Here is a 20922-nt window from a genome sequence, read left to right as displayed (position 1 = left end):
TAGCCTGAACCCACATATTATTTTTATTTGCTGTACAGAAAAATGACAAAGAAATCAACCACAGCTATTTTAAGACAAATTAGCTTAATAATCAAATTATCAATTTACAGTTATGTGTAATACAGATTACAATAAAAGTAATTAAAAACGAAGTAAAAAGATTTTTTTGGAAATTAAGATGGTTTCTTAAATCTTTTTTTTACACCTAATTGGGAAAGAGGATTCCTGCAAACTTTTAATTGGTGAATTCAATATAGCTGTTCTTTCTAAACTTTAGGATTCCCGTTAATGCAAAAAAACCTCTCTTATTTTAATGTATATCTTTTTTACATAATTTCAATCGTTTGTTCATATTTAACATTTTTTTAAATATACACTGCATTTGTTTGAGATATCTATAAGAAAAAGCGCAATCATTTGGAAACTGAATCAGTGAATGTTTTTCTTGCTGCAAACCTAAACTTGGTTTGTTTGTTAAAAGCCACATTTTGCTTTCAATTGCAATACTTGTTAAGTTTTCTAGTTTTAAGCAAAAATAGGAGGCCTCTTCCCTCTTTGGTGCTCCAAAGAGTGTCGCAAATGGGAAATTTATTCCATCTTTTTTTCCACTGTGTCTTTCTGTTTCTTCATGTTGTCTTTGTAAGAAGTGTATTGTGAATCAGTTCCAAATAATTTATCCCACCATGTGAAGGTTGAAGCGTAGTTTCCAATGAAGTTCATATGATGGAAGTCATGAAAGCGAGACCCAGCATAAAAGGGCAGCAAATGTAAAGGATTCAGAGGAATATCATAGCCACTGAAAGGGAAAACAATGGAATGCACCTTTTAATAATATATTTCTCATATTTGATATGTAATTTGTTTAATGCTAAAGGTTTGAAATGGGATCCTGTATCTATTTGGAAATAGGTCCCTCTGAGTTTCATATATGTATGTATGTATGTATGTACACATACATACATACTACATACATACATACATACATATTCCAGAAAAATTATGTGTCTATTAAGACTGTTACGCTTATAACATGTAGAAAAAAATAAAAAAATAATATACTAGTAAATTCTAATACAAGTTTCTATACGGTTGTTACATTCCATAAACCTAGTCAAGCAAGTTATTCATATTTTTCATTATCTCCCACAGTATCTGCCAACCAATCTGATCTCGCAGGATTGGTGCACTTTTGAGTTCCATTGATTAAACGATAACATCTATCAGAACCCTAGAAAAATGCCTTTCTCTGTACCAACAACTGCCCTCTGGAATGTGGTTCCTCACAAGATTTGGATGGCCCAGCCATCTGATGTTTTCAAGGGCCCTGAAAATCTAGCTTTGTCCTGGCTTTTGGTGAGTGTAACTCAAGGCCCCTTTTCTTTGTTCCCATCCATGTCTGTTAACTCTTTGCTCTTTTTTAAAATTTGTTTTAAATGTTTTTAACGATCTGTAATCTGCCTAGATTTGTTGAGTGCCAGTGGCATATAAACTTAATATCGTTATTATGGTTTGTCACACTGTCAGCCAGTTGTTCAGACTGGATTTAGCATTTTTATCTGCCTAATGGTTTTAAAGATAACATCACAGAGTGTTAAGCCGTCCTAGACTAAAGTTGTCTTTTGCAATTGGTTGGTTTGGTCATCACAGAGTGTTAAGCCGCCCTAAACTAAAGTTGTCTTTTGCAATTGGTTGGTTTGGTCATCACAGAGTGTTAAGCCGCCCTAAACTAAAGTTGCCTTTTGCAATTGGTTGGTTTGGTCATGCCAAACCATGGTGCACCAGATGTTTTGGGATTACACCCAATGGGCTATTATTATTGGTACTGTCATTACTTTCTTTTGCCACAGTCCTTTGATTCTGATGTCTCTCAGTCTTTTTGTCTTTCTTATTAACAATTGTTAGATTTGGGGAGTTATATGGCAGATTCCCATCTGTTTGAAATCTAATGTTCTAGAGCAGGGATGTCAAACACATGGCTCGCGGGCTGCATACGGCCTGCACAGGCCACACCCATCTCAGCTCCACAAATGCAAACACCACCCTGATATGGTCTGTGATGCAATCAGATTTGACACCCCTGTTCTAAAGCAATTTAGCTTCTTCATTATCTATTATTTTTTTCTATTTTTTTCTATTCCCACCAATTCTTGCCTGCAAGCAAATAATATTTCTTGGAGATCTTCCAATTCACCATTGTTGCTCTTTTGTCATGCCATGACTTGTAATCAGTTTGGGCAAATTTTCTGCAGCAAACTAGGTGATCCACTGTTTCTACAGCTTCTTTGAAGAGGCAGCATTTGCTGACTGTTGGTGTCTCCTCCATTCCTGCTTTCTATGTGTTGAGAACCCAGATTGTTGGGGCAATATGCTGACTCTGTAAACTGCTTAGAGGGCTGTAAAGCACTATGAAGCGGTATATAAGTCTAAGTGCTGTTGCTATTGTTCTTAAGGTTAGGTCTTCTGCAACCAGAATTAGTTTCCCTCTGTCTCTTTCTTCAACTTTCTTGCTCTCAGCCATTGTCAGGTCTCTCCAATACTTAATAAGCTTTCATAGTATACTAGCATCAATGCATCTTCTTCAGTCCAGATATACATCCAATAGTTTTGTTTTTTTTCAACTATCTTGCAACATTCTACATCTACCTATTTTCCTTGGTAAGTAGTCTGTCAACATTGCTGTTTGGATGAAGGGCATGATTCATTGTCATTATTTTTCTGGTCTTCCTATCTAGGACATTTAGTTCTGCTTGACTCCAGTATGCTATTCCAGCTGTGTATCTAATAAGTACTAACTGCCTTTATGGTATCTCCTCCACTGAATTGGGACCTTAAAAGTGTCTTCACTCTCATGATATATTCACTTCTGACCTTTTTCTTGTTATCAAAGTGCTTGATGTTGTCAGCTTGAAGGATGCCCAGGTTTTAGTAGTGATCGTCTTCATCCAGACTCTTGATGGCATTTCCATAGAGCATCTTGATTGCTTCCCTTTTCACTATTTCACCCTCTCCCCCGCCCCCAGTTGATGGTGAGGCTGGCACGTTTACCCAGTTCAAATTCCATTGCAATATCTTGGCTGTATATAGGGACTGTCTTGAGAAGGAATTCTGTTTCAGATGGTGTTTTTTCATGCAGCCTCAGTTCATCTATGTAAAATAGGATAGCCTGGCAGATGTTTTTGATGTTTGATAGCCATGACTTGATTTATTCAGTACTGTTGACAATAACAAGCAGTAGTGGCAATAGTGAATCTCCTTGAAATCTCTTTTAACATTAACGTCTCCTAGTCTTATCGCCACTGGACAAAATTGTATAACCTCAAATATTTACCAGTAACTATGTCTTCCATTGTGCATCTTTACACAAAACCTCTGGTGTTTGTCCTTGTTATTTCTAGGCTCCTGATTTTTCTTGTCCATTTCTATTTTTATTACAAGTTCTTTCATTTCAGCTTATGTTTTATTCTAATCCACTTTCTTTATCTAGGCTGCATTTTTGTATTTCTTTATGTAAAATACTTTTTTGTATCTTTCATACTTCTTTCTCCTATTGGCATCTTAACTATTTGAAAAAAAATAACTTAATTTTTTTCAAATAGTTATGTTTAAATAATGTTAAAATTTCTAAATCTGAACACAAGAATCATAAATAAGTAATAGATTACCTGTGAACATCAATGGTTTCTATCAAACGACAAATTAACCATGCCCATAGCAAAATTAGGTGATTGCATAAGATAATTATTCCAATGAAGAATCCAGCTCCAAGGACTACAGTTTCTAAAGGATGTGCATACTCAGCTTGCATCCCAAATGGTGCCTGAAGAAAAGTATACAGAAAAGGTTTGTGCATCTGTATCCATACTGAAGAAAAAATTTCATATATATGCTTTAATATGGCTATTTCAGGACATTTTCTTCCTTCATGTGCTAACCTTGAACTCAAACATTTTCAGGAAATTTAAGACTGAATAAATTGATTACATTTCTAAATGTAAGAATATTTGCTATTGCTAACTCCATTCAGCTCCTTAAAACAGCAGTCCCTTATATAACTGTGTGGATACTGTATGACTTAAAGACACACAAATAAGATTCTATAGATCAGTACACTTATGTATTCTATGAAGTTTTCCTCAATATTTTAAAAATATCATGCTAAAGAGGTTGCTTGAAACTAAATTTATTATTATTTTAGAAACAAAAATTAGTTATTCGAGTAAAATTGACAAATGTACAAATGTTGTACAAAAATATTGTTGGTTTACTGAAATGCAAACTCTTCATCTCTTGTAATCTTTCTGGCTCATATAGTAGGAAGAAGAGTAAATCAATCATATAGGTAAATAATAAACCTGCTGGTTTCTTCTCCCTATTTCTAAAAATAATAGCTAACATATGAAATTTTAAGGCTGCAATCATGTACTGAAACAGGTCCAGTGAGTTGCATGGAATGTTCTTATTGGTAACTGCATATACAACTAAACCATGTAAACCAAAAACTTAAGAAATTACATACAATAAATTCATGATGTACTTTGTGGATGTATTTATACAATCTCTTATGATGAAGTAGTCGATGCACGAAATAATGCCAGGCATCTTCAATCACAGCACATCCAAAACAGCGAGCAAGTATCTCAAACCTTTAAAAGAAAATTAGCTTTTGAGATGTATGCATATATGTATGTGCAATCTATCTAATGACCAATGCTAGAAACCTGACATATCAGACACAGAAATTTTAATAAAACATTTTTCCCTCTTGGAGCAACAAGCACAGCAAAATAAATTGCTGTTTGAGATAGTACATAGTAGTTACATAGATGTAGAATGTATAGAGATTAACAGACAATTAGGAATAACAGGCATTGCTTCCCTGCAACTAGTCTATGAAATTAAGGTTTCACTCTATTGTCATTTTTAATAAATTTGAAATTACTGAACCACAGATTCAAAAACATTTTTGGTCAAGCTTCTAGAAATTTCTCCAAAACCCAGTTCTTTATCAGCATACCAATATTTTTAATGTGTGGAAATATGTATTTTTAAGAAACAAATAATGAAAAATAGTTGAATATTGCTTACCATCTTGGCATCCTTTCCCAGTCATAAGGAATATTAAAATATTCTGTGAAATAAAAGGTACCACATATGAGAGGCAGCTGAATAAAAAAATGATTGAACAAAAGTGTTCTGAAACATTTCCATTGTCCTGTCCATGTTTCTGGTTTATCCTATAACAGCAGCAAATAAACAAAAATAATTAAAATAGTGCATGTAGGAAACTGATTACATCTTACCCACTGGCTCTCTTTCCAACTACAATGCCAACATCAAAAAAGATCCTCATGTTCTGTACTTCTGTTGAAATGTCTCCTATTGGCACATATAAATATTTGAGGTTATACAATTTTGTCCTTGCCATCTACCCCATATGCATATGTTTATTCCAAGTATTGAGACAGGAAAATTACTGCCCATTCATAGTGATTCTCTTAATTAAGAATACAATATTAGGCAAGTTTACTTACAGAGATAGCTGTCATTATGTTCAATAGTATTTTCTCCATAAATATGGATAGGACTGCAGCAAAGTAAGCTGCTTAACTTGAGTTCAAATATTGCACTGCAAAATGTGCATTCATGCGGTGATTTGAATATAAACCATCTGGTTTTTTAAAAAATTAGAGAGGTTTTCTCTGATTATTTTTAATTTTGATTTTATTTGTCCTGCACTAAGATGTTGGCTAATAATTTCAGGTGAGATTTCTTCTGATGCACTTTAGTCAATGCAAATATTAGTGAGGATTCAATGAATAATTCACACATTATATAAGTTATAAATCAATTGGTATCATTTATAAACCTAGTTAAATCTCTGCTTCAAATAAAGTTTTCTGTAGGCAAGTATATGGCTGCCAATTAAAGGGCTGCCCGTAATTTCATGATAGTTTATGAATTTCATAAAGACTTCAGTCTTCTTCCATCAAATAATTTGCAGACACATTAACAACATGTTCTTCAACAGTGACTAGCTCCAAGCCTGACAGAAAAGCTGTTTGTTTTCATGATTTTTTTAAAAGTTATATTTTCACAACTTGTTGAGTGTAATTATTGAAGCTTAGCATTTATTGCATCTCAGGCATATCTTTGAATAGATCATTGTGGTTAAGAGTAGCCAAATAATATCCCAGTAGGTAAATTTAATTTAATTTAATCATCAGAGTTTCAAGTCCTTTTTTATTCATTTCTTTCAATACTACCAGACAGAACTGAAACTGGATACCATTTTTTTTTTGTGCAAAAGAACAAATGGACACAAATTTGACATTAAGACAACTCATAACAAGGATATAGTAGTATCAGATCACTTTAACCTCCCAGGACACACTATGGTGGTCCACGAAGTGACATCCAAAGGTTTCAGACAATCACAGAAAATCTCAACAACCACAAAGGCTTTTAACACACTATAAATGTAATTACCGTATAAGATGCACTTTTTCCTTCAAAAAAGAGGGTGAAAATCTGGATACGTCTTATACACTGAATACAGCATTTTTTGCCTCCCGAAACTCTGCCTCCTTCACTCTGTAAGCCTCCTAAAGGCTATTCATGCCTTTTTTTGGGGAAAAAACAGGCTCATTTTTGCACAAAATGGGCCGTTTTCAGGTTTGCAGAGTGCAAAAAAAATATATATTTTTTTAATTTGCCTGTTCAAAACCTTGGTGTCTTATACTCCTGTGCATCTTATACTCTGAAAAATATGGTATATGTAATTTATTTTATACATAGTTTGTATCTGTATAACAATCTTTCCTCTCCCTTCACTCCAATTTAAATCCTAAATGTAACCACTCTGTGCATCTAAAGAAATGAACTTCAATGGCATTTGATAATGACACAAAAACTGATACTTGACTAACAAAGATTAACCCAATGTCGTCAATATTTACAATAGCAATAGCAATAGCAGTTAGACTTATATACCGCTTCATAGGGCTTTCAGCCCTCTCTAAGCGGTTTACAGAGTCAGCATATTGCCCCCAACAACAATCTGGGTCCTCATTTCACCCACCTCGGAAGGATGGAAGGCTGAGTCAACCCTGAGCCGGTGAGATTTGAACAGCTGAACTGCTGAACTAGCAGTCAGCTGAAGTGGCCTGCAGTACTGCACCCTAACCACTGCGCCACCTCGGCTCTCTATGAGAACACAGTGGTTCAGTCAGGTGGAATAGGAATCTTATCAAGAAACGGGCACAGGATGCATATCTTTTCTAATCCAATACAAACAACATATCATTCCTAATGGAATGAAATAACCTCTACAGTCTGAATACCAGAGTTGAAGGTCTTCTAGCTCAAACTGGAGACCCTATGCCATTTCAGACACATGGTTGCCCAATCTCCTCTTAAAAACTTCCAGTGTTGAAGCATTCACAACTTCGGGAGGCAAGTTGTTCCACTGGTTAATTGCTCTCACTGTCAGGAAATTTCTCCTTAGTTCTAGGTGGCTTCTCTACATTATTAGTTTCCACCCATTGCTTCTTGTCTTACCCTCAGGTGCTTTGGAGAATAGCTTGACTCCCTCTTCTTCATAGCAACCCCTAAGATATTGGAACACTGCTATCATGCCACCCCTAGTCCTTTCTTTTCATTAAACTCAAGAAAGCCAATTCCAGCAACCATTCTTTATGTTTTAGCCTCACGTCACCTAATCATTTTTGTTGCTCTTCTCTGCACTCTTGCTACGAGTCTCAACATCTTTTTTACATTGTGCCAACCAAAGCTAGATGCAGTATACTCAGTGTGGTCTTACCGAGGCATTATAAACAGGACTTTAAGTCCATCACTGAATGAGAGGTTGCTGAACATGAATGTTATTTATTTTTATCCTCCTTTTTTATAAGTAGCTCAAGACAGCAAACATACTTAAATGTCCTTCCTCCTATTCTCCCCACAACCCTGGGAGATGGTTGGGTTGAGAGACGACAAGCTCAAAGTAACTCGGATGGATGAACATATCTCTCAAAAATTTTAGCAATCTCAACAAACACGTTTTTAACATAATACAAATTCTGATATAATAGTAATCTATCTTACACATAAACTGCATTTCCCTAACCAATGGTCTTGCCCTCCTTACTCCCATCTCACCCCAATTTAAATCCTACATTAGTATGATAAAGTGAGTTGCATATCTAGTAAACATTTATACGTTTTAATGAATCCTTAGCTAAACAAAGTGCTACCAAATTCCTGCTAATGTTTTAGCACTATAAATTAAAACATAGCTCTCTACACGGTTAAAATTCCATCTTACCTTCTGTATTTTATATTTTTGCATATAAGGTATAAACTGAAATACAAAGCCAGGTAAGCATATTAAAAAATATAAAAGCTCATGAGCAAGAAGTGAACCCCAAGTCGCAATCTGGAATTTAGTGTAATTGTCCAGCATATAGTTCCAAGCATTTTTAAGTGGTTGCTGTACTGGATTCTCAGGCAGGAAAGAGTCAATGTATTCTACAGCAAAGTAGGCCGAATGCAGTATCTCAAAACTATTGTTATTCATCATCGTTCAGTTCTGGCACATCACACTGATAATTTCTTAACAAAGTTTCTATGAATCTGTAAAATGTCAAATTGAGAGAATTCGATTATTGGTAAACAGCAGTACAATATTAATATTTTTATTCTATATATCAACTCTTCAACCAGCACATATTACACAAACAGGTTTGTGATTGCTAGAACTTAAATTTGCAGATAGGTACGTTTTGAGAGTGGTTTCATCTAGAGCCCATGTAAAAATTCCACAAAGAATGAGATTCATAATTGTCCCCATTCTGAGCATACTGATTTGATTTGTATTTTGACTATGGTCTCATATCAGGTACCTGTAAAAACATACATGAAGAAGTCAAAACATACATGGCTCAGGGTCTTAGCCACCGCATCTCTATTATTTAATATAATTACCAGTAAAGGCATTTTGCATGATACAGCTGACCATAGAGCTGGAACAGCTCTCTACTTATTCTACCTGTTGCTTCCCAGAGGTGTAATACAAACTGCTACACCTAAAAAAGGACCTCAGGTTGGGCAATGTTTGTCTAGAATATTTGATAAGGAGTGGAAAACAGAGATTTTAATATCCACTCAAAAATCTTAAGCTATTCTATAACTCTGATCTGCACTGGAACTTTGGGAAAATATCATGGGGGACAGATACATTGCCTTGAGTGCCTTGGAAAAAAGTCCAGGACCAAGTTAGCTTTATTCAGATGTTTCCTTATTTTGCCACAACAGGCAATCATTATGAGTAAACCTACCCATCTGTTGGGAAATTATCAATTATCACCTCACTTGCAGAAAACAAATCTTCCCTCCCTAATTCAGAAATCTGCTTTGTTTCTTGACAAAGAAATTTTATTTATTATTTTATTTGGTTTGTTAAGCATGTATGATAAAACAAGTATAAGTATGAATATAACATAAACATATTCGTATAAGCAGATGGATACAAATACATGGGAATATTAGGACAAGGACAGTGCTGGTGCGCTTATGGACGCCCTCTTAGGAATGTGGTGAGGTCCTTGGTAGACAGTTTAAGGTTAAAGTTTTGGGGGTTAGTTAAAAGATAATGCATTACAGCATTATTTTATTTATTACATGCCTACCGCCCGTGTCCTAATATTCTCTTGTATTCGTATTCATTTCATGTATTCACAATCATGTCTTTACTTGGTATCTGTTACCTAATTCATACTTGACGAAATAAAATTTTAAAAAATGCTACCCTCCACCCCGCCAAACACACACATTAATAAAACGGAGAAGAAATCACAGGCACGCAGACCAACAAACAAACATGCGGAGGGCATTTGTCATTCTTTGGGGATGTTTAGTATGATAACATACTGAAAGGCAATGAAATTCATTTCGAAAGTGCCTGTGCCTGCATTACTGTTAGGAATATAATGTAACGGTTGGGTTGGCAGTATATAAATCGTATAGCATGTTGTACCCGATTTCAACGGGGAGCTTACTTGACCCTTTCCATCCTCCGCATGATGAGACCGGTTAATTTCGCTGCAAAAAAAAAAAAAAAAAGCAACGCGAAAAGGCACAGGGTTCACACAACCACGCAGTCACCCTAAAGCGAGGGAGCCGGTTCACTTACCTGGCGCAGCTCTCTCCGCCAAGCAGAAGAAGAAAAAACACACTCACCCTCGAGGAGATCAGAGACGCTCAAAGACGCTCCCCGGGAGAGCTAGGAAGGCTGCGCTGCTCCGATTGGCTAAAGCGCGAGGTGCCGTCACGATCAGGCGTGCGCTCGCTCGACAACACAGGAAGGGTTACTATTGGTGGGAGGAATGGAGTGAGATGGGTAGGTTTCTGGGGGCAGCCTATAGGGAGCATCCCGTCAACCGTGAGGATAGGCGGGCTGTTATAGAAGATATAGTTGCCATGGAAACCGCAAGAGTTCCCTGTTCTGTTGTAGGTTTTGTGTGTTATTTGATAGAGGCCGGTTAAGGGAATGCAGGCTTTCAAGCCAATCCCGTCACGCAGGATTTCACTGCCATATCGAATAAAGTTACCTAAATAGCTTAAGCCAGTGTTCCTCAACCTTGACAACTTGAAGTCCTGGGGACTTCAACTCCCAGAATCCCCCAGCCAGCATAGCTGGCTGGGGAATTCTGGGAGTTGAAGTCCCCAGGACTTCCAAGTTGCCAAGGTTGAGAAACACTGGCTTAAGCTACCTGGGCAAACGAAACATTTTGATTTTCTACACACGTAAAAAACGAGGCTCCGTTACTGCTCTTAGTACTCCCAATCTGGGCTGCAAAACTAGCCTAAAGACACACAATTCTCCCGAGTTTTGCAGCCCAGATGCGGCCAGTCAGTTATGAAATCTTACTGGCCAAGTTCTAACCTTTTTCCTACTTGAAGTGTGCTTTATTCAGCTAGCTAATTGTTCTTGTATCATATTTTCAAGGCGAAGGAGTGTATGAATCAATATTGGCGTCTGCTTATATTATTGCATACTGTCAGAAATTAGTTGTTTTCTAGCCTAGCAAACTGTAACCTTAATACTGGACTGCAAATGTTACCTCACTGCTGCATCTTGCTTTTATTCTTGGCTTCAAAGCTAGAGACATTCTTGAAAGCTAGTAGAAGAAATTGTTACACAGACAGCACAGATAAAGGAACCAAACTAGGGAGTTTTCCCGGCTCGTAAATCCTTAAAGCATTCTGCCAAAAAACAACTTGGCAAAGGAGGGGCAGCCACCCCCTACACAAGGCCATAGGAATACTCCATAGATAAAGTAGACGGAGACAGGAGCTTGAAGAAAAGAAAACTTTAAAGATCACGGTTGGTAATGAATCTTTGTTTCTGATTGGTTTACCTTTGTTTCTATCTGCCTAAAATGTATACAATACTCTGAGCCACTCTTCCAGGGTGTGGCTATTCCTTACATGCATTTGTTCGTATGCTTTGAATATAGTTTTGTCACCCAGCTTTTGCTATGGCCATAAATACAAGCTGATACTTTTTTGCAAATCTCGTCTCGAGTCTTACTCTCTTTGGCATTTCAGTGGCTCAGGGAAACTGCTGGAACCTTACAAAGGATTGTAGGAAGTTATCACCCAGCCCTCTCCCAGAAAATGAAATATCCTAGGAAATATTGAAAAGGCAGAATATTTCTCTGGATATGAAAGGGAAGAAACATGTTTTAAAAGACAGAATAGCTCCCTGTAGCTTCCTGCCCATCCCCACTTTGTCAATGGGCCATTAAGAAGGCCAAGCTAATCTACTTTACATAATAAAGAGTTCTCCCCTTCAGCTCCAGGGAGATGGGATTAAGGCATGATAATATTGGCCCTTTACCCAACTCGCCACATGGCATCTGAGAACTCAACCATACCTGGATTCAAAACACCGCCTAGAGAGTTGCCCCTGCATGGCCCCATGGGAGTCTGACAACCAATCAGAATACAAGATCAAGATCAAAGGCCAGAGGGGGGATAAAACCAGGGACTCAGCATCTCAGTCGGCCCTTCTCTTTTCTCCATCAACATTGAAGCATGTGATCACCTTTTCTGTTCAGGACTCAAGCCATGTGGTCCTCTCCACCATTAAAACCATCTTTCCAAGCAGCCTCCATGTCTCCAGTGTCTTTTTCCCCACTTGGAGCATTTCTTTCATCAATTGGAGACCCACAGATGGGACTCCAAGCTAGCCTAACCAATGGGCATGGCCCAGGTAAGCCTCCCATGCTGGCACAGACCCCATTAATTCTGTGGGTGGCCTTAATCATTTGGATCTAGGTTTTAAAGGTGTTTTGAGATTGAGCTCAAAGGCTGCCTGGAAAGAAAGTGAGTACCTCTAAATTTTAATTCTCTAAAATTTAATTTTAAAGCATGGCAAAGCATGGGAAATGTGTGTATGCCTGCATGTGTATGACTGATGGGATCCGTCTCCTGATCACAGCTGGATCTTGGTTCCTCTGTGTGTTTTATCAAGAGAGCCTGGAAAGTATTAGGGTCAGGCCAGAGCACAGGACCTTTTGTTAGGGAAAGGAGAATGTGTGTGAAAATGGATGGAAAAGTGAATGAAATTTTTGTTGTTGTTGTTGCTTTTGTCCTGTGAAAGCAAAAAACCAAAGGCCCAAAAGAGTGGAAAACAGTAGAGGTGCCTGGTACTAACTGCAGAGGGTGCAGAGGTCCTTAAGGATTATGTTTTTGATCCTCAAAACCAGGTGATTCCCTGAGACGAGGGGCCAAATACTTTGTGGGGGAATCGAAGTCCTTCTATAATTTTTTTTCCTGAAACTTATGGTGTGTGGTCACTCGGCTTGGCCAAAGTGAGCCCTACATGTAAAGGGTCATGGGAAGCATTAGCCCTACATGTAAAGGGTCATGGGAAGCATTAGCCCTATATGTAAAGGGTCATGGTAAGCATTAAGTACGGAGATTTCCTTAGATGCCAAGATTTTGGCTGAAAAAGAGAGCAAGGAAATTGCGTGAGAAATTGGCTTTGCTGAAAGATGATACAGGAAAAGTATTTTGGCTACATAAAGGTACATAAAAGAAAAGGGGAAATGTTGGGGTTTCTTTTTCTCTCTCTTGTCTGTCTGTCTTTCTCTGTCTTCTATACAACCATGTGGTTTGTTAAGATTTGTGCCTTCCCTAATTTAACAGATTTGTGCTAGGAATGACTAGAGTATGTAACCCAGAGACATCTCCCCCCCCCCATCTTATTTTCTCCTTGTCCTCGTATAAATGTGTGTCTAAGTCTTTGTGCACCCTCGAGGTAATTGTAACTATAAAATGTCTCCAATCCACAAAAACAAGAATTTTAAAGTGTTCAAAGAAAGAAAAGAGTACTCTGGCAGAAATTGCCTTCGCTCAGTTTGTCGGGCCCAGAAAACTGAGTGAAGGGGAGGGGAGTTTTTACTGTATGTTTGTTTGGCCAACAAGAACAGAGTAAAGAGAAGTATTCTTCCTTCCTTATTTCCCTGTACCTTAAAGTAACCACCCAGGAAATGTTTTCAGTTCATTTACCAGAAGAGTTTCATCCTTGCATTTATTGCGTTTAAATGATTTTACCTGTTTATTTCTTTCCTGAAGCATGTGAATCCAGATCCCATTTCTCATCTGTGATATCCCCATAATGTTACCAGTTTATCTGTTTAGTAACTGATGGCTTTATTTTTCAAATTCTGCCTGCAAGCTATCTACCCCCCCACACCCCTCCCTTACCTCTAATCCCCCAACAATGCCTTTTCTGTGGGGGAGGGAACCTTGTTCTCATGTTTTTCAGCCCTGGAAAATTGTACTCTTCAGAAACAAAGGACTGCTAGCTCAAACCATAAATCTCAAATTGGCTGCTGGTGATTGCATCCTGATAAAACCTGACATGAGGAAAAAACTTAGCCAAGCCTGGGACAGACTCTGCCAAGCCTAACTGACCACTCTTACCAGCAAGCTAAACATAATGCCATCCAGCAGCAGTGATATCTCCCTTTTAATCCCATGGGGAAGGGTCAATTCCCCTCAGACAATTCCCCCACTTGAAGAGTAGCAGAAAGGATCTTCAAAATCTGAGCCCTGACTGACTCAAAAATGATGCTGCCCCATTGCCCAGTAAAGCAGGATATGTTGCACTGGTGGTCTCATGAGTAGGAGTCCCCGGGCTCATTGTGTGTTATTTTAAAAATACTAAATAGCCTAGATTGCACACTAGCTAAATTCAATTTGGCCTCACTAAAATAAGAGCTAGGGCAGGTTCAAGAACCATCCCTTCGAAATGAGCAGCCTGTAACTTAAAAGGGAAAGCATGGCTGTGAAGAATTTTGGAATTTCTGCTTGCTTGAAACCTGTCTGGAAGCTCACAGAAAGTGATATCTGATACTAATTGGCATGGAAAATTGGATACTGTAAATTTCTTTCTAGAAATTGTGCCCTGGTTGCTAGATCTTCATGGTTGAAAGCTCTCTGGGAGCCACTGAAAATATCCTTCTGCTGTCTCTCTCAATGCCTTTCCATTAGAAGAAGTAAGTTTCCCTGATCTGACCAATTTTAATCTTTTGTCAAGAACATGTGCGTTCCACTCACGTTTTGAAAAAAAAAAAAAAAGAGGGATTGTAGGAAGTTATCACCATCTTTCCAAGCAGCCTCCATGTCTCCAGTGTCTTTTTCCACACTTGGAGCTGAACCCAGAAGGACATTTCTTTCATCAGGATAATGGTGTGTAAAGGTTCATCGCCTGTTTTACAATGTTTTAATTGACTGTAGTTAATTGACACTTCCCAGAATATAAACCTGAAACTTGGTACCATTTTAAAAGCAAGCAGTTATTCATTTAATTGAAGAATGCCTCTTCCCTAACATTCACTAACTTCTCAGTATTTTTTTCCCCAAAATTAAGGAGTACAGCACTTCAGTGTAGTCCAAAGGTTCAAATACTATCACAGTACCAAATCATGCACTAGAAATAATATCAGCATATTATATTAACTAGTTAAATAATCTGTTTTTGGTATTGTTTCATGAGCTGAGACCGAAGCTATCTACCAATGAACAAGTAACCAGATAAAAAGCAACCCCAAACTTGAAAAAAACAAGTATGTAAATTTTTATTAAAGAAAGCAGATCAAAGTGACAATACTTTGGGTCAAATTTAACACATCCAGAGTTTAATACATTTCTTGTACAAATATGTTCACATGCAATACAGTAATTAATAGTAGCTTACAGTTTTAAATAGTTACACAAATTTTTAAAATAGTTACACAGGAAGAGTTTTAAATGCCATGCAAGTAAAATAACCTCATACATTCATGTTATTCTATAATTATTACCATGCCCAATTACAATTAAGATAAATACATCAAAACATAACAAAGGGATCTTGTTGAATATGAACCACCAATATAAGTTAAAACACTTTTTAATTGAAAGGAATCAGTTTCATGGCATTAGTAAATATCAAAATATACACCTCTGTTTTACCAGGTAGTACTGGAATACCATGCTAGTTATAAATAAAATCAGTAAGTCCCTAACAAATATGAAGACAATTTATAAATGTGCAAACATTTGTAATGTAACCAAGAGGAGTAAGAAAAATTAACGTGGGCATAAAACCTACTATTCATGGACATTTTACCCCCAAAAATCTTTATTTTTTAACTTTCACCAGAACACATTACTTTATGTTCTACTAGGGGAAAAATCTATAGTCAACCATATGGGAGACATGATTGGCTCTTAAGAAAATGAGGTTTGTCTAGAAATCCAGCAAATAAGGTCCATACAGTTTTGTACATCTTCAGTAGATGCAGCCTACTGTGGAATAATGCTACACTTTGCTTCAACCTGGAATAATCTTCATTTTAAACCTTAATTGCAGTTTCCAACATGTCTCAGTGCACAGCTACAAGTTGAGAAGTGCTTGGATGCTTAATCACTTCAACACTACTTGTTAAAGCTTGCTTTTTAGGTGCAGAATCAAGAGGGAAAATATCTGCACCAATTCACAATGGTTTGTCAATAACAGTCACACCTAGAAAGAGAGATGCAAGAAATCAATTCTTTGTATGGGAACATTCCTAAATAATATTGGAAAAGGTTTGTTCACAAATGCTTCATATGCATGTAATACTTGTCATGAGTATCCCCTTGCTGAGGGCACGACACTGAACCTGTAAAAATATAAGCTATCCAAAATCCACAGACTTCTCAACAAAATCTGATTGTGTCAAAATGAAAAAATATGCACTGTGATATCACAATATGCCTTTTGTCATTTATCTCTCTCCTTGCCTGACCACAAGATCAATGGTTTCACAATTATTAACTTATTTTGCACCATATGCTACAACTAGTACTACAACTATTACAACTACATTTAAAAAATAAAAAGCCTAGCCTGCTAATATTGCCACCAGACTTCCTTCCATTCCCCAGATACTCAAAATAGTGGTGACGATTATGCTGATGATGATAAAGCAATTCCTAAGCTGGAAAATATACCAATTTTTCTTTTAGAAGGGAACAGTATTTTCCACATTTATTTTTCAATACCTGCATAACTTCTTCCTGTACTCATACATGATGATCCAACTGTCCATTTATCTGTTGTCGGGTTATAATATTCCACTGTGGCCAAGTTACAGGAGCCGTCATCCCCTCCAATTACATATAAAAGTCCATTCACAGCAGCAACTCCTAATATGAAAAAAGAAATAAAACATTATCACTTGGTTGCTCACTAGCCAGGCAATATTTGCTACCGCAGTTTGGTTTTGGAAGAAAAACTGGAGGACCAAACAACAACTACAACAACAATAGAAATTCATTAAATTTATATTTCACCTCATTCCCAGCACCTTAGGGCGGTTTACAGTTTACAGCACAAAAACAGCACAAGATAACAATGATGACAAACAAAATTAACCCAGAGGGAACTAGAAAAGAAAGAAAGGGGCATCAACTGTGCTAGCTAAATAATAATCTCTGCTGGGCTGATGATACTTCTTTGATAGCCAAAAATACAAAGGTTCTGGAAGTTTTAGTAATAAAAATCAAGGAGCAAGTAGGAACATTAATCTAAAAATAAATACAAAGATGAAATTATGATAACATGTACAACAAGTACCCTGCCTTAGAATTGAGACTGATAGCTTCCGCCTTTTAAGATCAACCAAAACCAGTAAAGGAACAGACATACAAACAAATGGATCATTGAACAAATTAACTCAGACTTCTCATAAGAGCCATTAATAATCAGGTTCAAATTATAGAGGGGTTAAAATTCTGTTAGGTTGATGGGTAAGATTAACAGTGCTAAAATGGTTACCATCCCATGCTCCCAATTGATTTGATATTTAATAGCATTCTCATATTAATTTCAAGTAGATATTTTATTAAGATTGATAAATTATTAGACATTTATATTTATACGAAATTATATGAAGAATTTCATTAGCTAAACTGGGATCATCTTTCAATGAAAGACAATCTTGGTTTGATTTTAACTGAATTTTAAATTTCAGATCCTTATTTACAGTTTTAATATTTTATAGTGCATTTTATTCAATGCCTGTAAGCTGCCTACGGTCACCTTTGGCGAGATGGGCAAGATGGGTGGCATGAAATTTGACTGACAAACAAACAAACAAATGGGAAGTTTATATTACCATCTATATTTATGCAAAATCAAAATTGAAGTTATAGGCTTCATTGGAATGCTTTTTTTCTTGTTAGATTTTTGGGTCAACATATAGCAAAAAGTGACCTTCATTTCCTAATTTGAGAGCAGCTACATATATTTGGGTCTTACTCTGAGACAGATTTCAATGGTGTATTTCAAAGTTGGAAATTGTGACTAGATAATTACACTAAACTGGAAAAATACTATTACTTTAGATATTAAGAGTTCAAAAATAGGTCAGCATCAATTTTTAAGAAGGCCTTTTTTTCTACTAATCAAAATAAACCTACAATACAATTTGTTTGGCCGAATACATAATACTTTACAAGAATAGATAAACCTTTGAGTAATTTTACAGATTATTATTAAACATGTGATATATTTAGAAAATTGTTATTAATTTAACATAATTTTTAGTTTTTTATTTTTATTTTCTTTTTTTGCCATGGTGGCAGAATGGTTAGAATGCAGTACTGCAGGCTACTTCTATTGACCATCAATGGCCGATTGCCAGTAGTTTAGCTATTGTAATCTGTTTGTCAGGCCTACAGTCATGTTATTCTGTTATTCAGTACTGGAGTCTATTTCTGCTGACTGCCAGCTACCAGCAGTTCAGCAGTTTGATCCTTACTGGCTCAAGGTTGACTCAGCCTTCGATCCTTCCAAGGTCAGTAAAATGAGGATCCAGATTGTTAGGGGCAATAGGCTGTCTCTGTAAACCGCTTAGAGAGAGCTATAAAGCGGTATATGAATCTAAGCGCTATTGTTATTTTGGTAATGTAATTTAACAATTAATTAGGTTAGCTATTGGGCAAGTGTCTATTATTGTTTTTCAATCTGCTTTGTTCATTGCTTTTTGTGTATTTTTTGTAAAGAAAATTAAATTAAAAATATTCCATGAATACATTTAAGAAGTGCTTGAGTTCATGTTTGAAAGCATCTCTGGGAGTAATTTTAATGGAAAATGCTTAAGCAAACAAATATGCAGTTTACTTGAACAGTGTGCATATACTTATTAAATTTATATAGTGTCACTTCTCACATACATGACACTGAGCAGCTAACAATTAAGACAAAATAAAAACAAATAAACATGACTAATTTAGTCTTGGTAGAACTATATCGTAACTGTTTTATTTTGTTTTCTGTCTTCTGTTTATGTGCTAATCTTGAAACAGTAGAAAGTATTCTATTCTTAAAATTGCTGCAAACTGCTGTAATATTGTCTGAGTGTATATCCATTAAGAAAATGAATTGATACTTGTATGCCTTTGGCAACGACCTATAACAAGCTACTCTTAACAGATTCCCTTGCCTTATTTATCATTGTATTGATGACTTTTTAAAATGGCATGAAAAGTAGTGCTTTTTCAAATTGATTATTAAAAACTGCTTTATGACTTCAAATAATTTACCTGCATTTCTCCTACACATGTTCATATCTGCAACTTGTCTCCATAGATTGATGGTAGGATCATAAACTTCAACACTTTTTCTAACTAAAGGACCATCATGTCCTCCAACTGCATAGAGTAAGTTATTTAAAACCCCAACACCTTCAAAGAGAAAATAAAAAAGATTCAGAAATCAGAGAAAAGGGTCTATTGTTTTCTCAAATGCCATCAATTTTTTAAAAAAGTTAATGAATAATGGAGTGAATTATTTCAACAAGATTTTAATTGTTAAAAAGCCAGAGATCACATGAAACAAATAGTTTTAAATATGAGAACATCATTTGTAAGCTATCCTCCAAGATCTTAAGTATAAAAACCCCAAAATTGCTGTCACATTGTGATGTTTTAATGCAAAATATATTAAATAGACTTAATAATTTTATATATTATGGATAAGCAGTCTAGTGGTATCTTTTCAGCCTAAGAAATGTTATGAAAAGGCTTAAGTTTTCATGAGCTACAAAGCTTATCCCTTGAAATAGAAAAATGCACTGCACATTTTAGCCTTTGGAATGCAAGGACTATGACCTTTATCTCTAAGTTGATATTATAAAACCGCAAGCCACCTTCAAGAGAAAAAAGGGGAGAGGTCTTCCTAATTTATGGTCAAGACAACATAACATTGATGACCAAAGCAGACTTCTGAAGTTAAAAGTGATTCAAAGGCAGAGAGAGGGGGAGGAGGGATTTTTTGTCACAAATATAATTTAAGTTCTGAATGCTTACCAGCTCCACTACGTCGAGTACTCATCTCTGCAACATAGGTCCACTCATTTGAATTATAATTATAGCATTCTACTTTACTAAGGCACTGACGCGATGCACCATCATAGCCACCAACTGCATACAACATACCTGGAAATAGGTTTAGAAGATGTGTATAAAATTTGCACATATTACATAGCTATACACACACAAACATATAGTGACAACCTATCTACTCACTAGACAGCATATTTAAAATATAAATATTTGTTTGGGAAGATTATTTGCATGGTTAATTTTATTTTATTTTTAAAGAGTTGGATTTCCTTTGTAAAATACCTAGGCAAGGAGCAATGAAATTGTATTTCTGTATCACAGCACATGGATACTGTGAAAACGATTTACAGTTCTAATCATCATTCATAATTCTATGGAGTTTTAATTTTCATACAGGTTCCAGAGCTTTCATCATTTAGATCAGGGGCATCATAACATATTGTGACTTTTCCCCCCTTCGCTAAACCAAGTATGGGAATGGCCAACACATGGCGCATCCGGCCTGCAGGCTGTGAGTTTGATAGCCTTGATCTTGATTAAATTGATGTACAACCACAGTGGTGCAGTGGCTAGAATGCAGTTCTGTAGGCTACTTCTGCTGCCTGCCAACTGTCTGAAATTTGGTACTTTGAATCTCACCAGACTCAAGGTTGGCTCAGCCTTCCGTTCTTCTGAGATTGGTAAAATAAGGACCCAGATTGTTGGGGGCAATATGCTGACTTTATAAACTGCTTAGAGAGGCTGTAACGCACTCTAAGTGCTATTGCTACCATGCCAGTAGAACCTAGTAAAAGGTTTAGGATAGAAATATATAGATATGTCTGTCTGTCTGTCTGTCTGTCTGTGTGTGTGTGTGTGTGTGTGTGTGTGTATGAATCTATGTATATTTTATTTATATATATATAATCTTTTATATTGCTTTAATTGAAGGAATCACTGTGTTCCAAAAGCTAAGTAAAGCAATAATACCAACAAAAT

At 36.4% G+C, this 20922-nt stretch overlaps 2 protein-coding genes across 4 annotated transcripts in view; both read right to left on the bottom strand.

The window, feature by feature from the left end:
* MSMO1 (methylsterol monooxygenase 1) lies at positions 1–10302 on the bottom strand. Of its 2 annotated transcripts, none has more exons than XM_032224733.1 (6): positions 10190–10302; positions 8324–8631; positions 5086–5234; positions 4517–4643; positions 3663–3817; positions 1–796 (listed from the first exon to the last, which is right to left on the bottom strand). In XM_032224733.1, the coding sequence occupies exons 2-6, from the start codon at positions 8576–8578 to the stop codon at positions 589–591; spliced, it is 894 nt and encodes a 297-aa protein (XP_032080624.1). In that variant the 5' UTR covers positions 8579–8631; positions 10190–10302; the 3' UTR covers positions 1–588. The 2 variants fall into 2 exon arrangements, with proteins under 2 accessions (XP_032080624.1, XP_032080625.1); XM_032224734.1 differs by having other exon boundaries at positions 10237–10292.
* A 4832-nt stretch (positions 10303–15134) lies between these two features.
* Positions 15135–20922, bottom strand: part of KLHL2 (kelch like family member 2) — a 48918-nt gene continuing 43130 nt past the window's right edge. For both annotated transcript variants that reach the window (XM_032223857.1, XM_032223856.1), the window contains exons 12-15: positions 19909–20037; positions 19144–19284; positions 16600–16743; positions 15135–16078 (exon numbers count right to left, since the gene is read on the bottom strand). In XM_032223857.1, coding sequence (XP_032079748.1) covers positions 16050–16078; positions 16600–16743; positions 19144–19284; positions 19909–20037 — 443 coding nt within the window. In that variant the 3' untranslated portion in view covers positions 15135–16049. The remainder of the gene's footprint in view (positions 16079–16599; positions 16744–19143; positions 19285–19908; positions 20038–20922) is intronic.

Source organism: Thamnophis elegans, chromosome 9, assembly GCF_009769535.1.
Source record: "Thamnophis elegans isolate rThaEle1 chromosome 9, rThaEle1.pri, whole genome shotgun sequence".
NCBI lineage: Eukaryota > Metazoa > Chordata > Lepidosauria > Squamata > Colubridae > Thamnophis > Thamnophis elegans.
Note: the sequence above shows the minus strand (reverse complement) of the source record. Positions and strands in the feature narration are given on the sequence as shown.

Coding starts and splice junctions, on each gene's coding strand:
- MSMO1 (XM_032224733.1), bottom strand. CDS start 8,578: ATGATGAATAACAATAGTTTTGAGATACTGCATTCGGCCTACTTTGCT. Junction 4,644..5,085: donor TGGGAAAGGATGCCAAGATG/GTAAGCAATATT, acceptor TTTCTTTTAAAG/GTTTGAGATACTTGCTCGCT. Junction 3,818..4,516: donor AAGTACATCATGAATTTATT/GTATGTAATTTC, acceptor ACTTTTCTTCAG/GCACCATTTGGGATGCAAGC.